Raw genomic sequence first — 23,655 nt, 5'->3', positions numbered from 1 at the left:
AGTATTATACTAAGATACCGCGAGGATTTACCTAGTAAAGGACACGTAAGAGTGGTTAAAAACTTATAGAGTAGCTTATACGTCGAAGACTAGCCCGCGCACTTACCCGATTTAAACCTAATTAAACTATTATAGCGCTGGTTAAAAGTGAACCTTTTTACATTATTTCCGGAGCTTATTAGCATAGGAAGGTCGGAGGTAGACTGTATTATTTAAAAAAAATACCTAGTAGAAGCTTAGGTATTAGATTAGGCAAATATCGATACGCTGATATTGAGTATAGGAAGACGTTTAAAGGTAGTACGGAAAGGCTAAGGGGTGTTATACAAAATGTTAAGCGAATTTTCGAAAGTGCTATTATTAAGCAACCCTAAAATTTAATTATATTAGTATAGACCATAAAATAGTGGTGCTATATACTATGTAAGTGATATATATATCTTAAGAGGGGACCCGAAAACGTGGAGTAGGTAAGAACATCTGAACGGGTATGTATTTATAAGTAGTATCTATTTAGCTTTAATTAGCCGGTTTTAAGAGATCTAAGTATATATTTTTTAATAAAACTCGTTTCTACTAGAGATTATTAAATTTTACAATATAATTAAGAGTATTATAAATATTAAATACTAGATATATCGTTATATCTCGAGACTTTTAAAGCCTATTTTATAATTAAAAATAGCTTAATTATATATAGAAGATAGTAGATTTAGCGGTATTTCTTAGAATATAATAGTATTTCTTTATAATTATACTTTATATAAAAGGGTGGAAAGACTATATAAAGTCGCTTTACTTAATAAAGTATAAGAAATATTAAATTTTACTAAGTCCTTACGTCTTATGTTAGGATAATCTTTAGATTTTTTAGAGGTTATGGAGTATCTTATACTAGTAGGGGCATATATAGATATATACTCGCGAGATATCGGGCCTCATTTAAGATATATTAGATTTCCTAGTTCTAGCGTCGTGTATTAGCCTAGGCTAGTATTAACTATTTTTAGTTTACTTTATCTTGGTAAAAGTATTTAAAACAGCTACCTTTCTTTAATTAATAAGTTAATTACGAATTAGCTAGATAACATAAATAAGATAAGAAGTTTAGATAATATTAATATTACATAATAAAGTTTGCTACAGTTAATAAAGCTCTTATTGTTTAATATATTATTAGTTGTTAATCTAAATATCTAGTCTTCTATCTTATATTTTAATAGTATATTAAGAAGACCTTAGATTTAAGCTATATAAACTAGAAAAGGGCTTAAGATAGAAAGTACTTCCTAGTATATCTAGTATATATTAATAGAATAGCCTAGTAAAGCTATAAATACCTATAAAAACAGAGAAGCCTAATAACTTTGTAATTAAAATCTTTAAATATAATACTAGTTAATATATTTCCTAAGCAAGCTAGCCACCCTAGAACACTATAATAAATACGATAAATTACAATATATATTGTAATAATAGTAGGTATAGGGGACTTTCCTTAAAAGTTAACGCGTCTTAGGTGGTGTCTAGTGTCTAAGATAAGTTTAAAGAATTTCTATAACTTAGTAATTGAGATATTTATATTTCTAGCTACTAGTAACGTAATTTCGATACCGTGATAATATAAGTTTTAGATTTCGTTAAAATTATAGTGTTAAAAAGCCTTATTAATAGTTATTACTAAATAATAAAATAAAATAAAAACGTGGTTATTAAGATAGGGGACCGGTAATTACACCCCCTGCCTTAATTTCTAGGCCAATATTTTCTTCTAACGTAATTCACATGCGAGCTGCGCACACAAGCGAGCTGCGCACCCCCACCCAACCTATTAATGTTAAATGCATTTATCTTAACCAAAACGCCATTAAATTCAATTAGCTAAACTCGAGGTCTATTAGGACATACATTTCTCTTATGACCTTCAATTCCATATGCTCTACACTTCGGTAAGGCCCTCGTACGTGGCTGTAAAGGTGCCGGAGGCGGTCTTGCCTCACGGGATACTTGTGCTAAAATTGCCTGCTCTAGCTGCATTGCTAAGGTAGAGGCCTCTAAAACTGAGAGGCCTTCTTCGGAAGCTATTTGCCTTTTAGACCGAGTCCTTTTTCGCTTCTTCGTCTCGTTTTTAGCGCGTAATTCGCTTACTTCTTTCTCGAGCAAAGCTGCCGATTGTATCGTAATTTGGCAGGCCTTTAAAACCTGATTTATCGCGGAGTTAAGCGGGCTTGGTAGGCTTTTTGAGCGCTATTTTAGCAAAGCTTTAATTGAGGAAGCTTATTTTTGTAATTGGATGTAGTTCGACGGCGTTTTTAGCTCCTACTCGCTTCCTCGGCTCGAGGGGGGTGTCGGGGTTCGAAGGCGAATATCGAGCTTTAAGATCACTCGATCGGGATTATAAGGTATTAAACCGGCGGCGGCGAAGCTATTCTTAATAGTCTCCGATTTAAATGCCTTAATTCGCGCGGACGGGTAGGCTTTGAGGAAGTCTAGCTTATTAATATAGTTAATTCTAGCCCGTATTTTTGACTTGATAAGCCGACTATACGCGCGCTTTAACACCGCAAAATAGCTAATATCGAGAGGCTATAAAAGGTAAGACGAGTGCGGAGATATATAAATTGCGATAATATCGTTCTTTTCGTAAATTCGATCGAACTCCGCGGTTAAATGACTTCCGTGGCCGTCGAGTATTAAAAGTCTATACTTCCCCTTCGTAAGAAGTAGACGGAATAAAGAGCTTTTTAAGCCACCGAAGGCCAATTTTATCGGAAGTCTATCTATTTAGACTAACCTCGAAGCGCTAATCCTCCGGGAGGCTATCGAACTAAGATTCGATATAGACTTTGCCCTTAAAAATCACACACGGAGGAAGCGCCCACCCCGAAGCATTTATACACTTAATTGTAGTCACCTACGCGCGATTTCCGGGCTATAAAAGTACTCGCCGACCGTAGTATTTAGCTCTCGTTACGATCTTCGCGGTCGCAATTAAGCCTATTGCGAATCCAGTCTCGTCGAAGTTATAGATATCGTCGGGGTCGATGCCGTATTGAAGTATCGTTTTTTAGACGAGATTAAACCATTCGTAAATAATTTTTGGGTCTTCACATTTAGCGCGCTAATAATCATATCGCCTCGAAAAGCGACTCGATAGCTCCGGATGCCTTTTCACGAAATTTGCAACCTAATTTTGACCGACTAAAGTAGTCGGGGTAGATCCACGCGCCGCGAGTAGTAAATTCGCCATTCTTCGTACAATAGAAGGCCGAGGGGGTGCTCCGTGAGAGTCTATAGAGAGAATCCATTTTTTAAGAGATTCCTCCTCAATTTCAGTCAATTTATGACCGTTTGCGCGAGTTTTAGCGCGATTCGTAGAACCCTTAAGGCGCGTACGGAGTGTCGATTCAGGCACATCAAATACACGCGCTGCTGCACGAACAGCGCCAATTTCTTGCTTCTGAATAGCCTGTATAGCTAATAAGATCCTACCCTCCTGCTCTACTAAATTTCGAGAGGATTTAGTACGAATTGGTGGCATGGTGGGTGGTTAAATAGAGAGAGTCTAATTAATTGACGCGTTTTGGGTGGGGGTGCGCAGCTCGCTTGTGTGCGCAGCTCGCATGTGAATTACGTTACTTGCAATATTTCTGCCACCACCGACCATGTATGAGGTGCTTACATTTACTGTGCAACCCCCTTATTAAATAAAGTCACTTTCGTACTCTACCACCCACTATGCTAACTACACGGCGTTAGTCCTAAATAGGAAATATATGCTATTTTAAATACTCTATAAAAGGAAGGAATGGGCCTATATAGCGGCTAGCACCCATTTTTCGTTAAATCCTTAGAGAGTTGTATAAGAATAGTGAAGAAAATAAGTAATTTATATTGTATTAGCTATTTATAGAGCCCCCTAGCGCTTCCTAAGGCGATCAGACTAGGAATCCTCGTCCGAAGATACCCGTAAAGCTATTCCCGACCCCTAAGATGTAGCTATACTTGGCGGCGATACCTACTAGATCTCTCTATAGCTAGGGCACCTTCCTAAGAAGCTTATTAAGCTTCTTAGGCTATAGATAAAGCTATTCCTATCATGATATTACCCTATAAGGCTTAGAGGCGCGTTATAGAGGCTTAGTAGTATCGACGGGGACTCGGGAATAGGTTTAGGCTTATTATCGGACGGCGAATTAGGCTGCGAGGAAGCCATCGTAAAGGGAGTGAAATGCGAGAGAAATAAGTGAAAAACGCGAGATAAATAGGTAGTAAAATGCGAGGTTTAAAGGTGTAAAAAACAATTATTTTAAATTCCTTATTAGGTACTATAGTAGAATAAGAGTGACTTATTTTTACTAGCAATTTACATAGTAATTGGAGGTACCTAATGTGTGATATATATATAGGTAGTGGTAGGCTAGTAGCAATAAAAGAAAAGCGGTCAATACTAGCTTAAGAATTTAGGCAAAGCGGGGTGTAATTACCGGTCCCCTTAAGATATTAGGATAGAATATATCGGATTTACTATAGTGTTTTAGGGTAGCTAGCTCGCTTAGGAAATATATTAAAAAATAGACTACTAATAGCTTATAATAAGGCCTTATAGTCGCTAACTAATTGTATTTATACTTAATATTATTAGAGATAAGCGTATAAAATAAGACTTTTTAATTAGACTAAAAAATATTAGATACTAAATAAAATAAAAGGAAGGCTAGTTAAAGGTAAGAAATTATAAGATCTATTCCTTATAGTTTAATTAAGAGGAAGGAGTAACAGTTAGTATTGATTACTATTAGATTTAGGATATATAGGTAGAGTAAGAGTAAGACTATCATTAAGACTATACTCTTTATTTTACAAAAGCTTATAATCTCTATTTTTCCTTTATATATATCTTTAATAGCTCGTAGATTTCAGATACTTTATTATAATTAATATATTCTAGTCGCTATTTTAACCTAGTCTAATAGAATAAAGGTACTTAAGGATCTTCTTATAACGTATTTCCTAAGCGAGCTAGCCACCCTAAAACACTATAGTAAATACGATATATTCTACACTAATGTCTTAACTAAATTTTTACTTTAGTTTAGAGCATCACTAAAATAAAATAAAATCGGTATCCTAGGGTAAGGATGTCTAGTCTAATCGCCCTAGGAAGCGCCGGAGTACTATAAATAGCCCTAGAAAGTGTCGGATATATTCCTAAATAGGAAATACGTTAAAATTGATTTAGTCTCTAGCAGTGACTTACTATTATAAAGGGGCTATATAGTAAATAGAAGTACCTTAGATATATAACCGCTAAGTCTTAGGAGCATTAGTATTGCTAAGAAATTGATATATCCTTACTATTTAATATATTGGAAATATAGTAACTATATAAGACCTTATTCGATTTAATGAACGTAGGTAGGGTCCGAACGGTTAATATAGGGGTCCTTGTAGTGAGACCCTTATTTTTTATTTATAGATAGCTATTAATAAGGCTTTTTAACACTATATATTAATTTTACCGAAATCTAAAACTATATTAGTATGCTATTGAAAATTACGTTACTAGGAGCTAGAAATATAAATAGCTAATTATATCTTAATTACTAAATTATATAAATTCTTTAAACTCTAGTTGGAGACTAAATACCACCTAAAAAGTATTAGTTTTTAAGGAAAATTCCCTATAACTGTTGAGATCACATGACCTGGTTGGTCATGTGACCCTGGATGGTCCTGAGAGTAGTTAGATAGTCCTGGGAAGGGTTGGAGCCTCTCTCCTCCCTAGTCCTTTTCATCACCAATAATATTGACCTATTATTGCATCCATCTCCCTTTGTCTAGAGGTTATGACCCCTCTGCTCTGTTTTTGAGGCGATTCACAACACGCCAAGCTTCGCGCACCCAATCCAGGGCCGCCAAGCAAGCCGTGCCGCTGACGGTGGGTCTGATCAACCTACCAGAAGCTGTGAAGCCGCCCCACCCCTGAGCCCCACACCTCCGAACCCTACCTACGAACGAATACGGAAACAAAGAGAGATACATCAGACATTATGTCCGATGCCGCCGCTATGGACCGCGGTGGAAACGCAAGAAATGCCTCGGGTGACGACTCGAGGTACCCTCAACTGGATGTTGGGGAAACTTTTGACATCGATGACGAGCCCATAGGTGTAGCTGCAGGCGCCGCCCGTCATCAAGGATCACGTCTTCCAAAACCCACAAAGTGTGACCTTGCTGCCATCGAAAAACTGTCTAGTACGGAGACCGACCCGACTGAATGGATAATGCAAGTGGAGGACACGCTAGAACCGATGATACTCGGAGACCTTATCGACCTATCGTTGCCGAGACCAGGAGTCGATGACCCATCTTTCCGGAGATGGTCATACTGGTCAGCATCAGTAGGGAGATGGATAGGCCTCCAAGTGGACAAAGACACGAGAACTCGCCTCGCTGGCCTCGCGGAGAGACCAAAGATAGCCGATGTGCTTTTCGAAGAGCTCGTTAGCTATGCGCGGGGAGGAGAAAGATCAGATAACCTAATGATCGACATTTACAAGCTCGCGGACATGAAGAGAGAGCACTTCAGCTCCGTAGAGGAATACATCACGAGTTACCAGAGACAGATCAGCGTCCTACGCCGTGTCAAGCTAGCGCCTTTGCCTTTTCACGCTACTGCAATAATGCTCCGAGAAGTCGAGGAAGAGCTTCCGGGAATGGCTTTCATGAAGGAGGCATTACAAAAAGTGGCGAATCCACAAGAAATGACTCAGGAAGAGTTCGACAGGAAATGCAAGGAAATGCTGATTAAGGCATGTCAACTTGCTGTCTCTATTTCAACTAACAAGGTTAGCTCGGCGCGTGAGAAACCAGCCCGCTAAGCTGACCGACGCGACACTATTGATCCTACGTCACAAAGCACCTATTCTGACCGATACGACTACGCCGACTGTGGAAGAGGCCGTGGCCGTGGCCGTGGTGGATACAACCGTGGCGGCCAGCGTGGCCGTGGACGCGGAGGAGGTGGAGGCAACGGATCATCGCATGAAGAGCACACCGATCGTGGAAGCTCTCACACTAGCAATCTAAGCGGCATAGCATCTGCTAGGAACGCGCCCCTAAAAGGGAAGGATATCTACCGATACGCAAGGGAATGCCGTGAAGCTGAGAAGCAACGCATCGATGGCTTTTGCAGTTTTTGTGGATTTGGGCCACACACTGCTAAGCAATGCTTCTATCTTGCTGAAAATCCTGACTGCGAGTGGGACCTACCAATAAGCTGCTGGTCTCTCTCGGTAGCACTTCGTGAGCGGAAGGATAGCAAGGGCAGAGCCTCACTAGCCATTGAGATGCTAGCCGAGGATTAGACTATCACCACTAGTGACACTGTAACTAGTTTTTCGACTGAAAAAGTAGGTGATGACGGGTGGTTGCTAGACAGTGGTGCCACCAAGTCTATCACTGGCAACATCAATGACTTTGTCGAATATAACTAGTGGGAGGTAGGCTAAGTAGGATATGCTTATAGCGACGTCCACGGCAAGCTCACAAAGTCTAGCGGATGGGGAATGCTTCTTATCCGTGCCGAGCTGCCCGACGGACGAATCAATGAGGCATTGGTGAAAGGATACCTTGATACCTCGATTCCTATCGGTAATAGACTGCTATCCACCGAGCATTTGGCAGAGTATTACGGAATGTATTACAATTCTCGCACCAAGAAGCTCGAGAATGCCGACGGATCAACCTTTGCATGTGTGAGCACCGCCTCGGGAACCCTATATATTATAGGGCCGAAGCGAGGTGGAACCTATGAGCCTGCTGGGGACTAGGACGTCGGGAAGGCTTTTCGAACCTTAAAAGCACTAGAAATTCACCGATGCCTTGGCCACGCTGGTAAGCCAAAAGTTGCGGCTACTATGAAGGATGCCGAACTGATCTAGGAAGGTGACACTCTTGAAGACTAGGATTTTCAATGCGATGTATGCATGAAAGGGAAGTCAACGCGCTAGGTCTCGAGAACCCTATAACCTCGTTGCTAAGATGCTGCATGGAAATTCCACGTAGACACTTAGACAATGACACCTCTTGGACCCTATGGAGAGCGGTATTGGGTGCCAATTGTCGATGATATGTTGAGATTTGTGGAGGGAATATTCGTGAAGAAGAAAGAAGCAATTTCCGACTATATGATCACCTTTTGTAAGCAAATCAAGCTGATTGCGGGCCGCTTTCCTGGCATTTGGCGCCTAGACAATGGCACCGAATTCACTAAATTTATCAAGTGGGCAGAGAAGGAAGGCATAAAATTCGAATTCACACCTCCCTACATTGTAGAGCCTAATGGCATTATCGAGCGCACCGGCGGCTATGTCAATGAAATGGCTAGGGTAATGATACTCGATGCCGCGCTGCCCGAGAAGCTATGGCCACACGCTGTAGATACAGCAACTTATACTATTAACCGCCTTGCTAGCCCGAAAACTGGAAAATCGCCTATTTAGGTATGGAGGGAGAACCTCAATATTATCAATGCTAAGCCTAGTCTCACGCACCTACGACTATGGGGTAGCAAAGCTTACGCCTACATCTTAAAGGCTAAGCGAGTCCAAAGCGAGAAGATGGCTGCGCGAGCTATCGAAGTACGTATCATGGGCTACGTCGGAGACTATGGCCACCAATTCAAAGTCTGGGATCCTGAGATAGGAAGAATCCACACTACTAGGGACGTTGGTTTCCCACAATATGGAGATGATGAAGGAAACGGCAACGGCACTGCCGCTGACACTAGCCCGAAGAAACCGATTGAACCCACCGGTGGTGGTGTTGGTAATGTAGTGAGCGAACCACCAAATTTGGATGAAGAGGTGAAGAAGCCGAGAAATCCGACTAAGTGGTCCGCCTACCTCAGTAAGCTCTATTGATCACCCCGTCACCCTAGGGACCCCCCACGGGGTCAGCCTGGACGGTTGACACACAGACGGAGATAGTGAGAGACATCCTAACGCGTTAGTTAGAGGAAATACCACGCCAACGCAGACAAATTGGAGGAGAACCGTACGCATGGAAGCCAAAGAGAGGTCCATTTTAACGGAGGCCACCTCACGGCCCGAGAGCGTCAATTTTACCTCCAAAACAACTATTGCAACTAGTGCTGCCATCTATTGCTGAGACGCCTAGCACACCGGCAAGACTATAACCATGGCTACGAGCTGTCTCACTAGCAATTCTGATCTAGTAACACATAGAAGATGCGTAGAAATCGCTAGAGAGAGCCTAGGAAGTGGCCCAGCAAATGGCCAAGAAGAAGTCCTTTGAAATGAAGCTCAAGGAAATCAATGAGAACCTCTCTAGGATGAGCGCTGACACCGAGAATGCTAGAAATGCTAGTGAATCTATCGAACTAGCCACCGAAAGCTCGTCCGCTGCTCTAGACACCACTCCCACTCCGGCACCTCGTCGTTAGTTACTAAAGCATCCACCGGGACTGCCGATTCCACGCGCCCATAGCGAATACAAATACCCATTCGAATATAAGAACCCTATTCGTGAAGCGGCGGTCATCGAGTCCGTGGAGCCAGCAAGCCGCCAAGGATCGATACAAGCACAAGGAGACATCATAACAAGCCGTGAAAGCACTAAATCAGTGACTATAGTGGGAAATGCTAGCCAGCAAGCTCCGACTATGTCTCCGAGTGAGCAAGGTCTAATACAAGCTCCGAGCATGACTCCTAGCGAGCAAGCTCCGAGAGAACCTCAAAGCATCTCTCCAAGCCATCAGCTAGCAACCAATATACAAGGCCTAAGCTCCGCTATACCAATCTCCATTAGCTCGAGCCCCGACCCAATCAACACAATTGAACCAACACAGCCACGCCGTTCGAAGAGATAGAATGCTAGCATACCCGCACCGGTCTACCATGACCCTAATGCACCAAGAACGAAAGCTAAGATCAGAGCGCATAAATACAAATTGAGGAAAGCTGCTAAGCGAGCAGGCTCCGTCGCCACGGATGCTAGCACTATCGCTAGCACCGACGCTAGCACCAACGCTAGCACTAATGCTAGCAAAGCATCGCTAGCCACGGAACGCATCATAGTGAATAGAAAACCTATCGCCGCGTCGGAAATTGAGATTCCGACAACGTACAAGCAAGCCGAGAAGACACCCCATTAGAAATACTAGAAGCAAGCGATAGAGGACCAAATTGAGGACCTCAATGCGAAGAATACGTACACCTTGATCATTCGACCAAGGAAGACCCAGGTGCTACCAGGCCAATGGAGATTCAGCATCAAGAAGGACGCGCATGACTACGCCACCGGTTTCAAAGCCCGCTAGGTAGCTTGTGGCAATTTCCAAAAGAAGGACGAAGCAGCCGATTACTACGCACCCGTTGTGGCAGAATACTTAGTCAAAACAGTCCTATCTATCATTGCTGTCTACGGTTTAAAATAGCGCCAAGTCAACGTCAAAGCTGCCTACCTAAATGCTTCGAGAGAGGAAGAAACGACGGTCTATATAAGACAACCGACTAGATTCGAATACTTCGACGACGAAGGGTCTACGAATAACTAGGTCTGCGTGCTAAACCAGGCATTGTACGGCCTACGGGACTCTGCCTTCCTATGGAATCAGGAAATGGATGAAAAGCTACAGCTGCTAGGTTTCTTGCCGCTTGATGATGATGCATGCGTCTACACCAAAGGCTCGGGAAGCCAAATAAGCATCCTAATAGTCCACGTGGATGACTTCATCATTGCTGCACCAACGGATGCCGAAGTGAGCAATATTGCTAATGGTATCAAGGGTTTCTTTCCCATAAAGGACCTTGGTGAACCTGCCGTTTTCCTAGGCTACGCGCTCAGCCGGGATTACGCCAATGGCACTATCACAATGAGCCAGACAGCTTACGTGCATGAAATCTTGAAGAAGGCAGACATTAGCAGTGACAGTGACTTGCTAGGAGTTGAGACCCCGATTCTACCATCCTAGAAAGGCCAAGATAGTGAGGAAGATAAAATGCTAGACGATGAGCATTTTGACCGTTTTCTCTCTGTCGTTGGATCGATAAATTAGCTTACTGTCAAAACTCGACCCGACATCCGATACACCACCACACGCTTGCAACACCGCTCCGCGAAGCCTACCAATGCTGATTATGACGCCATGATCCACCTCGGTCGCTACCTTAAGAAACATGACAACCTAGGGATTGTACTAGGAAGGGTGAAAGAGCTGAGATTCATTGCTCATGCAGATGCCTCGCATGCCGACTAGCAGGATAGGAAATCCACCGAAGGCAGCATCTGGTGGTTCGCTGGCGCCCCAATCATGTGGTCTACAAAGAAGCAGACGGTAGTAGCATCATCTACTACTGCGGCTGAATGGTGTGCTCTGGATCAACCAGCCAAAGACGCCAAGTGGCTTGCTAAGATAGCAGCCCAGCTTGGTCTCCCGAGATACCAGGACCCTATTACCATTTTCACTGACAACATCAACACCCAGCTGCTTTTGGCAAAGAAAGGGTGCAAGAACAGCACCAGGTGGCTAGAAATACGCTGGTTTTTCGTCAAGAATGCTGTGGCAAGAGGCCATATCGACGTCAGGCGAGCTGATACGAAGCGCAACCCAGCTGACGGCTTCACCAAAGCACTTGACCCCATAGCATTCAAGAGATTCTTGGAGATGCTAGGAATGAAGGCCATAAAGTGAAATTCAATGGCACGGAGAATATGTAACCTACATACGACTCAGGAAATGACACTACAAATTGAAGGGGCAACCAGCAAATTGGGAAAAGATCAAATTAAAGGAAATGGAAGACTGTGATTGGCCAAGCAGGAAGAATTTTCGAGGATTATCAGATGAAGTGACTCAGGTCCATGGAGGGAATGTTGAGATCACATGACCTGGTTGGTCATGTGACCCTGGATGGGTCCTGAGAGTAGTTAGATAGTCCTGGGAAGGGTTGGAGCCTCTCTCCTCCCTAGTCCTTTTCATCACCAATAATATTGACCTATTATTGCATCCATCTCCCTTTGTCTAGAATAACTTACCATTATTATAATACTATATTATAATTTATTGTATTTATTGTAGTATTCTAGGGTGGCCCGCTCGCTTATGAAATACGTTAGCGTTTATATATAACCTTTAGTACTCTATCTATAATTTAAGTAAATTATTAAAAGCTACTCTAAATACTAGCTTAGCGGGCTATTACCTTCCCCCTATAATTAATTTATAACTACTACTTAACTTATTTAATATTTTCTGTAACCTTATAACAAATAAAGTATTTTCTTCGGTTAGGCCTAATATAGATAAAGGGAGGTACAGATAAAAATTATTTAGTCGAAGAAAATCGTTATAAAAGGTATAGAATATAGCCTAGCTACTAGATAGAGTCGCTAGGTGATTTGATAGTATAAGATATAATAAGTTACCTATATTACTATTATGAAAAAAGGGATACAAATTCAAAATACTAGCCTTAAGATGTAACAGGGTTTTAGAGGTAATAGTTTAAAGGTAAAAGGTATAAGGATATAGGTAATAGCCGTGTTATAGGACTACGCCCCACCCTTCTAGGTTGGGGATATCCCTTAGCTATTCTATAAATTTTCAATTTCTTTAGCTTCTAGCTCATTTTCTAGGCGTATAAGGTCTAGGAACTCTAAGATAAAGCCTATTTATAGCCTTATTAGCTAATGCTTAGTATCCTCCTTATTTTTAAGTGTTTACTCTAATTCCTTATTCGCTAAATCGGCCACTATTTTCACTACGTCTTTCCGCTAAGTATAGAGCTTCGACTTATCTCCTTTCTTATATCTAGGCTATACTAGCCTATTTCCTAAAATTAATAAAGAGGGCTTTCCGTAGCTCCCTTTACCTAGTGCTTACTTATTAGCTTTTTCCTAGGCGTTTTATAGCTAATGGCGCGCATAAGGCTTATCTCTATAAGGTCCGTATATAGATCGGAATAATATCGTTTTTAGCGTATATCGTATTAAATCAAGGCGTAATATAGCTACTATATCTATTAAGTATCAAGAGATAATACCTTCCCTTTCTCTAGTAAGAAGTTAATAGAATAAATAACTTTTAAAGCTATTCGAGTCTAATTATATACGTATTCTACCTATTATTATTAATAGCGAATAGCTAGTCGTCCGGTAAGGTAGTGTCGCCTATAAGCTATAACTATATAAAAACGTTACCTGTAAAAATAATATATAGCGGTAACGCCTATCCTAACGTATTTATCGCCTTAATAGTAGTCACCTACTATCGATTTCTACGTTATAAGAGAGCTCGCCGCCTATAGGAAGTTCGAGTTACGACCTTAGTAGTAGTAGTAAGGCTAAGGGGGAAGCTAGTCTTGTTAAAGTTATAGATATCTTTATCGATAATACCCTATTTCGCGATTGTACTTCTCATGAAGTTAAACTAGGTTATAATTATCTTTACGTCCTTATACATCTGTTGACACCCCACCAAAAAATATAATTCCAAAAACCACCCGCAATTTTAAAACCGCTATTACTCATTCAATTCTTACTCAAATTCATTGATTTTTATTGCAGAAAGTACGTAAATAGCTAATCTATTATTAAATAGCTAATATCTAGTGTAATAGCCTTTTGCCGCCCGTATAGCAGTAATGCGACGCGGCATTGACCGAATTAGGCTATCTATAGCACTCTGGGATATATGATCCTAGGAATCCACTAATATATTACGGAATTCTTCCTAATTTTGGGTAGACCTTCCTTAGCTGGCTAGCCTAGGATAGCGGTTACAAAGCTCCTTTTTTAGCAAGCCCTATACTAGTTCAATAGGGTTAAGTTTAGGCGAGTAAGCCGGCCACTTAATGACGTGAATCCTATGCCTTTCGAACTAATTTTAGGTGTCTTCTGAGACGTAAATCCTCGCGTTATCTTGCTAGAATAAATTTCTAGGCTCGTAGTGCTTAATTATAGCTTCTTTGTGTGTCTATTGGTACGAATTCGATATATATCTATTCCGACGTGACAAAGGGTCCCGTTCTATAGTAACTAGCTTTATACGCCTATCAATCTAGATACTAGCCTAAACTATCTATAAAATATCTTTACTATAGTTCTTTCGGTTCACTAGATTACTACGAAAGCCCTTTAGAGGGAACCAGAAGACCTAAACGATAGGAGAATTAGAGCCGCGTTAGATAGAGTATTCGTTAGAAAATATGACCTTCTCCTACTCCGTAAAACTAGCCTAATTATAGTAAAGGTAGCGTCTTTCTCGCGTATCTTCGCGCGTAAGAGGGATACGATCCTTTAACTTCTATTTCTAGAGACTATAGCGGTATAGAATTCGTCGAATTATAGTCCGAGAGGGTCCCCTAGGGGTATTCGCAATAAGGGCCTTATAGCTCTACGCTAGATACCGGCGCGCTATTTAATAGATATAGCGTTTAGTGTAGGCATTAAATTTAACGGGACCGCCTTTTCGGGGTCGAGAATCGAAGGTTTTAAGCGATTCAAAGCGTTTTCGCGTGTTATAAACTATATAGCGGGAGACATAATAATCGGCTACAATTTTAGATAGCGATATCTTAGTAGCTAGAGCGCTCATAATAGTAGATCGAGTATAAGGTGAAAGCTTATCGTTTTTACGTCGATTTCCACTAATAACGGTTCTAAAAGCTCTCATATTGGTGGAGTTAGCGTTAAAGAAGACGCGTTTTTTTGGTTAGGGCTAGATCCGACCGAGTGTTAATAGACTTATAGCCACCCATGTATTAAGCTCGCTAGTAATTATAGGACCTTAAGAATCGAGTTAAAAGGTTAGGACGCTATTAGACAAAGTTATAGACCTATTTCACCCTAACCGTCTCGGTCGGGTCAGTCCTATAGTCCTTAAGTAGTAAATTAGCTACTTCTTATATAGTATTCGGCCAGGGGTAGCTCTACGCTTATCTAATAAGATAATCTAATTATTAAGGGTTTTCCTCTTCTAAAAAAGTCAATTTATAGCTATTAGCGCGGGTTTCGCGGCTTTTAACGCCGGATATATAGCGAAGGAGTATATTTAGCGGGACTTTAAAATCGCGAGCTAATTAACGAATTTAAGTATTTTTCTTTAGTCTAATAAGAGCGAATAGCTAATAGGATCCTACCCTCTTACTCTATACGTTTTTGAGAGCTTTAATGCCGGATTAGTAGTATTATAGGTGGTTAAAATTGATATAATAGATATACCGCGAAGCTAACGCGTAGGTGTTCTACTCGCTTCTATATTCTACCCGCTTACACAATACATTAATATACTATCTATAATTACCCTAAATAGTTGGTTTTAAATCCTATAATCTAGTAGTATCTTGAAAAGGACACTACTTATATTAGTGCTAGTATAAGCTCTATAAAGGGCTAGAAAGCTAAGAACTATCTTATATTATTATATCTAATCAATATTAATAAAATAGCTCGTAATAGCTAGGGAAGCCTAGAGACCGGAGGTATCTAATAATATAGCGTAATTAATATCTTTAATTTTACTAGAAATATCGAAAATTGTTCTATTATCGGTATTTTAACTCGAACCGATAGTTAATAGCGAGTAGTATAAGTTAAGGGGATAGTTTAAGGGTATAGGGTAGAATAAGCTAGAGATATTAAGCTTTTAAATATTTAATATCCAAAATTTAAAATAGAAACCGGTTTATAGTAATAAATTATAAACGGTCGTCTTTCTAGCCTTCTTATGATAAGGGATTATTAGTCTAAGTACGATCCTAATAGGATAGTAATTAATAACTAGATTATAAGGATAGAATCTAAATATACTTATTTCTAAAGAATTTTAGTTTACTCTCCCTTCTATTAGTTTAGGCCTGAAGATATAGGGTAGGTAGTAGTCTTCGGATATCTTATTATAGTTATCTTACTATAATATCTAACCTTCCTATTAATACCCTTATTAGTAATATAACGGTGCTTAAGAATAGCGTAATAACGCTTATATATAACTTTCGCTACGTTATCTATGCTATACGTGGTCCTTCTAATCCCGTAAAACGTAGGTTAGATCTATACTAATCTTACTCTTATATCGATAATTAGTCTATAATCACTAGTCTATCTAGTCGCTATATTAATTTTATTATATAGTACGTATACTTTTATCCTATTAGGCCTAACACTTTTAAGGGTAGGAGGAATTTTAAATAGAATAGCTAGTTAGAGATATAAATAGTTAAATGTCTTAAATATCTACTAGCTCCTATATAGGGTAGTAATTTAAAGGGGTAGGATATATTAGATTATCTAACTCTATAATATATAGAGATAATATAAAGTCAAATTACTAGCTTTAGGATATTTTAAGGTAGGTAAGGAATATAAGAAGGTATAATAAGGAATAATAATCGAAGAGATATATATTATAGAAGGCTACCTTTACTATAATAGTATAGTAGCTAATAACTTAATCCTTAGATCTAATAGATATAATAGAAATATTAGGTAGTCACTAACTAGGTAGAAAGTATAGCTTAAGTATATTAGGCCTACTAAAGCCTATAATTAGCCTATAAAGGCCTATTCCTAATATATAGCTTAACTTTCTAACGTAAACTAAAACTAAGGGTATTTTATATAAATATATTAATTATAAGCCTCCTTTTAGAATACTAGATCTTATAATGTATAGAAACTAAAGATATAGATTCACTTCGTTTAGCCGAGAAGCTAGAGAGCTCTAATTCGCTAGCTACGGATTATTTAGCCTATTTATATCGTTAGCGATATAAGTGTTACTATATACTATATAAGAGGGGACCTAAAAAAGTGGAGTAGGAAGATACCTTTAAATATGTATATATAACCGCTAAGACTAGCATTTTATATAAGAATAGGCATAAGATCCTTATAGGCCTAAGGGTTAGCCTCCTACCCCTTATAGGCTTTCCGGAAGGATAAAGGCGGCCCTTAGGATATTATAAGAGCTAGTAAATATAATAAAGATTAAAAATACAATAATTATATAAAATATAATTTTAGATATATGACTAAGTATTTTATTTATAGCTTAGTATTTAGATAAGATTTATTCCTATAAGGGTGCTAAAGTGCCCATCTATAGGCATGCCCACTATAGGCATTACCCGCTTACATAAGGCCTATAGGCAATGCCCACAGCCCGTCCATGGGCAATGTCGCAGTCTAGTAATTACTATAAAGGCCTATATAAATAGTAAGGTCTAGTAATTAAGTATAAGAGATAGTTTTATACTAGTAGGTAGCCTCTATAGGATACTCTACTAGCGCTCTTATATAGTACTTTAAAGATAGTATCTAATTATTTTTATAGAGGGAATTTTAGGTAGAGAATCCGCTACTTATATAAGTATAATTAATATATAAAATTTAGGGTATTTAATTAACTAGAATAGGAGGTAAGCGACTATAAGAAATTATAGTAGCTAGTCCTCCTAGGCTACCTAGTTAAACGTTATCTATACTAAAGAATCCTAGTTCTAGATATATTAATAACGGTAAAGTACTAAATATAAATGGTATAAGTATACTATAGCCTTTATAAATTAAGTAATCCCTAACTTCTAAGTATAGTATTAGGCTACCTTAGTATAGCTAGTACCTTTAAGGTACTTTCCTATTAAAGATACCTTAGTATACTATTATCCCTAATAATAAGGATTAAGGATACTCTAAGATTACTCTATATCGCTTATATATTACCTTAGATATACTATCGGAGCTATATATAACCTAATCGAATTTATCCTAGGATTTTATCTAATACTTTTAAGTCCTATTTAATCTTAGTATTACTAGGACCCCTATATTATATTTTAATCTACTAATGTATAAATTCTTTATTGACTATTTTATTATAAAGAATACATACCTTTCTATAGTCTAGGCCGATATATATAAGACCTTTAGGGACTAAGAGTAGAATTAGTAGGTATAGAAACTTAGGGTTAAATAATCGATTATAAGCTAGCTAATAGATGGTTTAGAAATAGTAGCGAGCTACTCGTTCTTAAGTATAAGGTAGGTAAGGTTAATATTACTATTATATAGAGATAACAAAAATATATTAGAATATTAACTTTAAGATATAGTATTAGGGAAGGGTAGAGTTAAAGATTTTAGTAGAAGGGCCTTATATATAGGAAGAATCTTAAAGACCCTAGTAATCTATCCTAGTATACTATATTATATTTAAAGGTAGGTTAATATATTATAGTAATAAACCTCTATATAATAATAATTAGCTTATCTAATTTAGCTTTAGTAGATAGAGCCTATAGAAACCTATATAAAATTATAGAAACCTACGTTAATACCTATAATAACCTATAAACCCTATAGTATAACCTAAATAACCTATAAAATAACCTATAAAAACCTGTAGAACCTATATAAAAACCTATAAGAACTAAGAAAATTATAAAAACTATAATACCCTATTAAAATATATATCTATAAACTATATTTTTCTAACTCTATATATAGTTTCTAGCTTATACTATAATAACTCTAATAAAAACGTAATTTCTAATTATAGTTAGAAATAGTAGTAGTAAGGGAGCTTTTAATATAGAGAGAATTTCTAACCGCGGTTAAAAATAGCGGTAGTCGAAGGGTACCTAATATATATAAATAAAACCGCTATAGATTACTATATTTTATTAGTATAAATTAGTATTTTTATACACTTTACTATAGCTTGATTAGGAAAATTATATAGCCGCGGGTTTTTATAGGAACCTACGCGGGTTACCCGCGCGGGTGGCAGGTTACAGGTTAGTCGAGTCTACCTATCGGGTTTATGGGTTCGGGTTATAGGTCGACTTCTCTTACCCATTCTCGGGTTTTGGCGTAGTCTACCAGTGAGGTACGGAAGCGTATACGCGGGGGATAGGTCTAGTGGGACTAAGAAGTGCAGTTAATACGCCGAGGGTGGGCTATTGTAGTAACTAAGGTTCCACGAGAGGTTTATATAGTTATCCCAATCAATACGGTTATTTCCCCTTTCTCGGATTCGAATTATATATAAGTAATCTCACAGAGGCTAAACCTCTGCCTGTATATATAGGCCGTTGCAATATACCGACTAGAAGAACACTGATCTGTTTACAGGCCTCGTCCACGTTCCGAGTATAGGAGATTCGATAAAGAACTGCTTCTCCCTCGTATCCTAGGCCTTCTTACCTATCGAGATTTTCTTCCTATAATGTTCGCACTATATCTATCTGGACTAGCCCTCCTGTCCTTCGTGGTCTTAATCACGGCGATTCCCGACCAGAATATTATAGTTAGCTGTAGGATGGCCCCTGATATAAGTCACTACCTCTCTCCTTACGGATTTCTACTTTTGTAGTGGAAGGCTGATTTGAACTGGCTTACTAGAGTAGAGCACTCGAACTGGAGTGTAACAATGAAAACATCTTTCCTTAGGATCTAGCCAGCGGCGGGTAGAGCGAAGGACTATATCTGACTCTGGGGTCGGAAGATTGCCAGGTCGCAGAGGATGAGTGAGGAAATCTTCCATAAAACGATAATTACAACTTACTTTTTCACGCGTATAGTTGCTATATTGTCCCTGCCGAGCGACTCGCGTGGAGGCGCGTCGGCAAGGCCTAGATGCCTCGCACAGTTGACTTGGGCAACATAGTCCGGTTTTGTGATGGGTGATTCTTGTTTATTCTAAGCTAGTTTCGGGCCCAAAATATTTCGTGCGCATTCCTCAAATGAAAATAAGCAAAAAGCTTTCAGCAAAGACCTTGGACATCACGACACGACACGACGCCACCAAGTTAGATCATCGGTCTACTTGGGTCGTTCAGGAACGCAAATTGCATGTGTGGACTCCGAGTGGGAGGAGAGATTATAACACAATATTTTGGAAGATAATTTGAAGAAAAAGGTTGAGGAAGAAATTAATACGTAGGTAGTTATACGTACCATATTTCCTCTGCCGGGTGGGGCTTTCCTATCTTGGCTGCCGCCGCTTTTATGAGGGCGCTCAGAGTCAGGCTCACTGAGTAAATCTCAGTCCGGGCTCAAGCTCAGTGAGCTGCTCGATATAAACACGTGACTGAAATGTGAGGCCCACTGAGCGCTCACTGAGTGTGTTTGATTACTCAGAGATTTATCGGAGGCATCTATTGTGCACTCAGTCACGCTCCGTCCATACCCGAAAGGGCGCCGGCCCCACAGTACTGTTTATTTGTGAATCACATTCTGATGGCCTGATCAGCTTCAGTTTCTTGAGGTGTTCCATACTCCTCTTCCACCCTCAGCCCCGACCCGCCCTTTTTGGGCGATGGAGCGGAATTATGCCAAAATTAAAGGCACAGATTTAACCTGTGCTTTAAGGACGCAAGAGGAAGATCCCTCTATCTACGGCTGCCTAGACTCGTGGGTATAAATTGAAGCTATCTTACCTCCCCCTCAAACGGAGAAATGGGGATGTCCTGGTCCTATATATAGTGAAAGAGGAAGAGCACAATGGGAATGTTGATTCTTACGCTTCACCTATGTATAGATCCACCCAAGATTTGAAAGCCCCAAGGCTAAGAAGGGAGATGGCTGAAGTATGCCGCAACTTGTCTCTGGTTTATTCAGAACTCATGGCCACTGATTCTCCGAAATGACCAGCAACGTGGTGCGCCACAGCAGCTTCATCGCCCTCGAAGTCAGCACATACAGGACACTTGAGAGAGCCCGGTACCTGAGCAGCACCACCTGTATCCTCAGCCCTCTCCTCCAGCCGCTCATCCCGTCCAGCCTGCGTCTTCTTCCCCTTCTTCCCCTTCGCAGGGCGTATGTACATATCCAGCCCAAGGGGCTCAGCGGAAGGCTCCTCAGGCCCATCAAGACGCATATCACGCGAGGTAAAACGATTGCGTCTCCCGCTCACATCCCCTCCCTCTGCTCTTACTTGAATCCCAACGCTCTCTTGTGCGCTCTTTCCGTCATCTTCCGGCTCACCGCTCCGGAGGCTCTGGACTCTTCCGATGCGCCCGTCGGTCAGCCGCACTTTGACGCCTCGTGGGTGATCGCCACGCGTGAGTAGTTCGCTCACTGTCCCTGATACTGTCCGTCCTGTGGGCTGGTCGGCTTTGAGGATGATGTTGACGGCCGTGCCTGGGGTGATGGCTTTTGAGGGGGGCACGCGTGGGTGGGAGGGGTGCGACCCCCCGCGTCCGCCGCATCTTTTTTGATTATTCATTGGGAATGTCGTGTACAGAAGGACACCGTATTGGGGTGTAGATGCAGGTCTTGGCTGGCGTTGAGGCAGAATTTTCCAACACGGTGTGGACTGTCGGGTAGATAAACTGGGAACATCCGACTGGGATGTATCTGCGTGTCACGGATTCTAGCAAGTGAGGACTCTTGTTCACTTCATCTGAAAAGAATGTAAACTTGTGCTGTTGATTTGATTTTCCGATTTATCTTGCTCCCAAAGTTCGAAAGGGGCAGGGAAGTCATTGATATTGACAGAGAGCAGGCGACATCGATTGGTCTGTGCTGAGCCTGGCAGGTATCCCCCGTTGGCAGTAGATAAATCTAGCAATTACACTCTTTCAGGATCAGACTCTCCTTGTCGTGGCCTCCCAGGTAACATACAGTATCCACTGCCCTCAGGGCCATAGTCCCATCGTCTTTGTGATATTAAATAATATAGTTTCTTTATATAATATAATTGGGATAGTATTTAAATCCTTATTAAAAAGTTATATTTAATAGGAATGACTAAGAAAATAGAAGTGTGCTAGTATATAGATAGAGAGAAGGGTTCAAATTGGTATTATAAAGGATTAGTAGAAATATATATCTCGATTAAAAGTCTATACTTTAAAAGCTTCTATTTATTACTACTATTTCTAACTGCAGTTATAATCACTTATACATTTTAAAGCTCTTAACTATTACTATTTCTAACCGCGGTTAGTAACTATCGCCTATAAGCTTTAGTAAGGTCTAACTATCTATTATAAGTGCGAATTAGAGGTAGAGTGCGCCAAAAACCGCAATTAGGGGCAAAACCTTGCCCCCAAAAACCAAACCGCAACCAAACCACAAACCACTGCGGTTCCCTAATAGGGCCCTAACAAAAACCATTTTTGTATAAAATGGAGGTCTTAGTATATATAAACCGGGTTACTTATACAAATATATTACTGTTGTTTAACCTTATATTGGTCACAACTACACTTTATATTCTGTCCGTGTAGGCGGTGACCTTTTCTACTAATATTTCTAACCTCGGTCAGAAATATACTACACGGGCAGAACCTTTTATATTATTATTTCTGAGGTTAGAAATATACTATACTAGTAGAGTTTAAGTCTTAACTAGTACTAGTATCAGCCTATTATAATAATAATAATAAAAAGTAGAAATTGTCGGATCTTAAAAGTTCTTTAATATTTTGTTGCGGAAATATATATTTATTATAAGAGGTTGATATATATCATTCTCTAATCACACTGTTTTCCTTATAACTTTTTAAATAAAGGTACTGTAAGATTATAACTTATATTAATCAATTACAAACTATCTTTTTTATAAAGATCATCTTATTTAAATAATAACTCTTTAGTATACAAACTGTAAAATTAGTTTGATGTGACTTTTTTTATCGAGACCTTGATATAGCTGCTACCTAAGGTTTTTGGTGGAAAAATGATTTATAGTTTCTTGCGGTTTCTTAATGGTTTCTTACAGTTTTTAATAGTTTCTTACAGTTTTGACCTATATATATAGTAAGCTACTATCATCTAATTAGCGGTTTAGTATATTAATTAATTCGCGATATATCTACTAACCTAAAGATCCTTTATTTATCGGTCGCGTCTATATAGAATCTTTACAATTTATATAAGTCAGAGCCTTCCCTCTTAGTATTTCCATTAGTAGTTATATTTTTATACTTATCATATCTTAAACCTAGCAATCTGCCTTGTCCTTATCGATCTACAGATACTAGTCATATGTTCCTTCCCACTCCGCCCCACTATATTGGCCCAACAACCAACCCACCATTTTATTTTTCTTCCTACACCTCCCCTATTGCTCCAATTACAATGAAATTAGGACCAAAAAATAGCAAAATGGCGCAGCTATATACGTCCCAAAGGTCAGCTATTATCTATGCTCATAAGAATGGCGCTACGCAAGTGCAATTAGCTAATGACTTTGGCTACTCTCGGCGTACAATCTACAATACGCTAAAACGCTATTCAGAAGGCGAAAAGCTAGAGAATCGCGAAAAAAGCGGCCGTCCCGCTATTATTAGTGAGCGCGCTTGCTCTTATCTCTATTTATAGGCACGTCGGCATCCGTTTTAGACCTATAAATAGCTAAGCGCTGCTACAGCTTAGCATCCGTCACCCTCCACTATTCGTCGAATTTTAAAGCGATTCGGACTCAGAAAATAGCGATCGAAACAGAAAATACTAATTAAGCCTCCTCTTACTAGGAAGAGGCTAAAATTTGCGCGAAAATGGCGACGTAAAAGCTTCCAATCGTGGATCTTCTCGGACGAGTGTTCGGTGCAGCGAACCTCGAACTTTAGACCACAATAGTGCTTTCGTACGACCTCTAAGGGTCTTCGCCGCGACCTT

General features: G+C 39.7%; 6 protein-coding genes across 6 annotated transcripts; 5 read left to right on the top strand and 1 right to left on the bottom strand.

Moving 5' to 3' along the window:
- Positions 1 to 6,053: 6,053 nt before the first annotated feature.
- Positions 6,054 to 7,370, top strand: PENARI_c026G01062 (uncharacterized protein; the record flags this gene model as incomplete). The annotated part of the gene is made up of 2 exons (XM_022635889.1): positions 6,054 to 6,781; positions 6,923 to 7,370. 2 exons carry the CDS (start codon positions 6,054 to 6,056, stop codon positions 7,368 to 7,370), a joined length of 1,176 nt encoding a protein of 391 aa, XP_022484223.1.
- A 1,928-nt stretch (positions 7,371 to 9,298) lies between these two features.
- On the top strand, positions 9,299 to 10,345 carry PENARI_c026G05938 (uncharacterized protein; the record flags this gene model as incomplete). Its single annotated transcript, XM_022635949.1, has 3 exons — positions 9,299 to 9,464; positions 10,002 to 10,102; positions 10,190 to 10,345. 3 exons carry the CDS (start codon positions 9,299 to 9,301, stop codon positions 10,343 to 10,345), a joined length of 423 nt encoding a protein of 140 aa, XP_022484238.1.
- Positions 10,346 to 10,645: 300 nt separating this feature from the next.
- PENARI_c026G06050 (uncharacterized protein) lies at positions 10,646 to 10,999 on the top strand (the record flags this gene model as incomplete). Its single annotated transcript, XM_022635953.1, has 1 exon — positions 10,646 to 10,999. The coding sequence occupies one exon, from the start codon at positions 10,646 to 10,648 to the stop codon at positions 10,997 to 10,999; it is 354 nt and encodes a 117-aa protein (XP_022484210.1).
- Positions 11,000 to 11,338: 339 nt separating this feature from the next.
- On the top strand, positions 11,339 to 11,719 carry PENARI_c026G10047 (Ty1/Copia family ribonuclease HI; the record flags this gene model as incomplete). The annotated part of the gene is made up of 1 exon (XM_022635999.1): positions 11,339 to 11,719. One exon carries the CDS (start codon positions 11,339 to 11,341, stop codon positions 11,717 to 11,719), a length of 381 nt encoding a protein of 126 aa, XP_022484219.1.
- Positions 11,720 to 20,641: 8,922 nt separating this feature from the next.
- On the bottom strand, positions 20,642 to 21,256 carry PENARI_c026G01073 (YwbE family protein; the record flags this gene model as incomplete). Its single annotated transcript, XM_022635890.1, has 1 exon — positions 20,642 to 21,256. The coding sequence occupies one exon, from the start codon at positions 21,254 to 21,256 to the stop codon at positions 20,642 to 20,644; it is 615 nt and encodes a 204-aa protein (XP_022484144.1).
- Positions 21,257 to 23,142: 1,886 nt separating this feature from the next.
- On the top strand, positions 23,143 to 23,387 carry PENARI_c026G04749 (uncharacterized protein; the record flags this gene model as incomplete). The annotated part of the gene is made up of 2 exons (XM_022635938.1): positions 23,143 to 23,326; positions 23,380 to 23,387. The coding sequence occupies 2 exons, from the start codon at positions 23,143 to 23,145 to the stop codon at positions 23,385 to 23,387; spliced, it is 192 nt and encodes a 63-aa protein (XP_022484213.1).
- Positions 23,388 to 23,655: the final 268 nt, after the last annotated feature.

This window comes from Penicillium arizonense (assembly GCF_001773325.1).
Source record: "Penicillium arizonense strain CBS 141311 chromosome Unknown PENARI_contig026, whole genome shotgun sequence".
Classification (NCBI taxonomy): Eukaryota; Fungi; Ascomycota; class Eurotiomycetes; order Eurotiales; family Aspergillaceae; genus Penicillium; species Penicillium arizonense.
The sequence above is the reverse complement of the archived record's forward strand: the minus strand, read 5'-3'. Positions and strand labels throughout refer to the sequence as shown.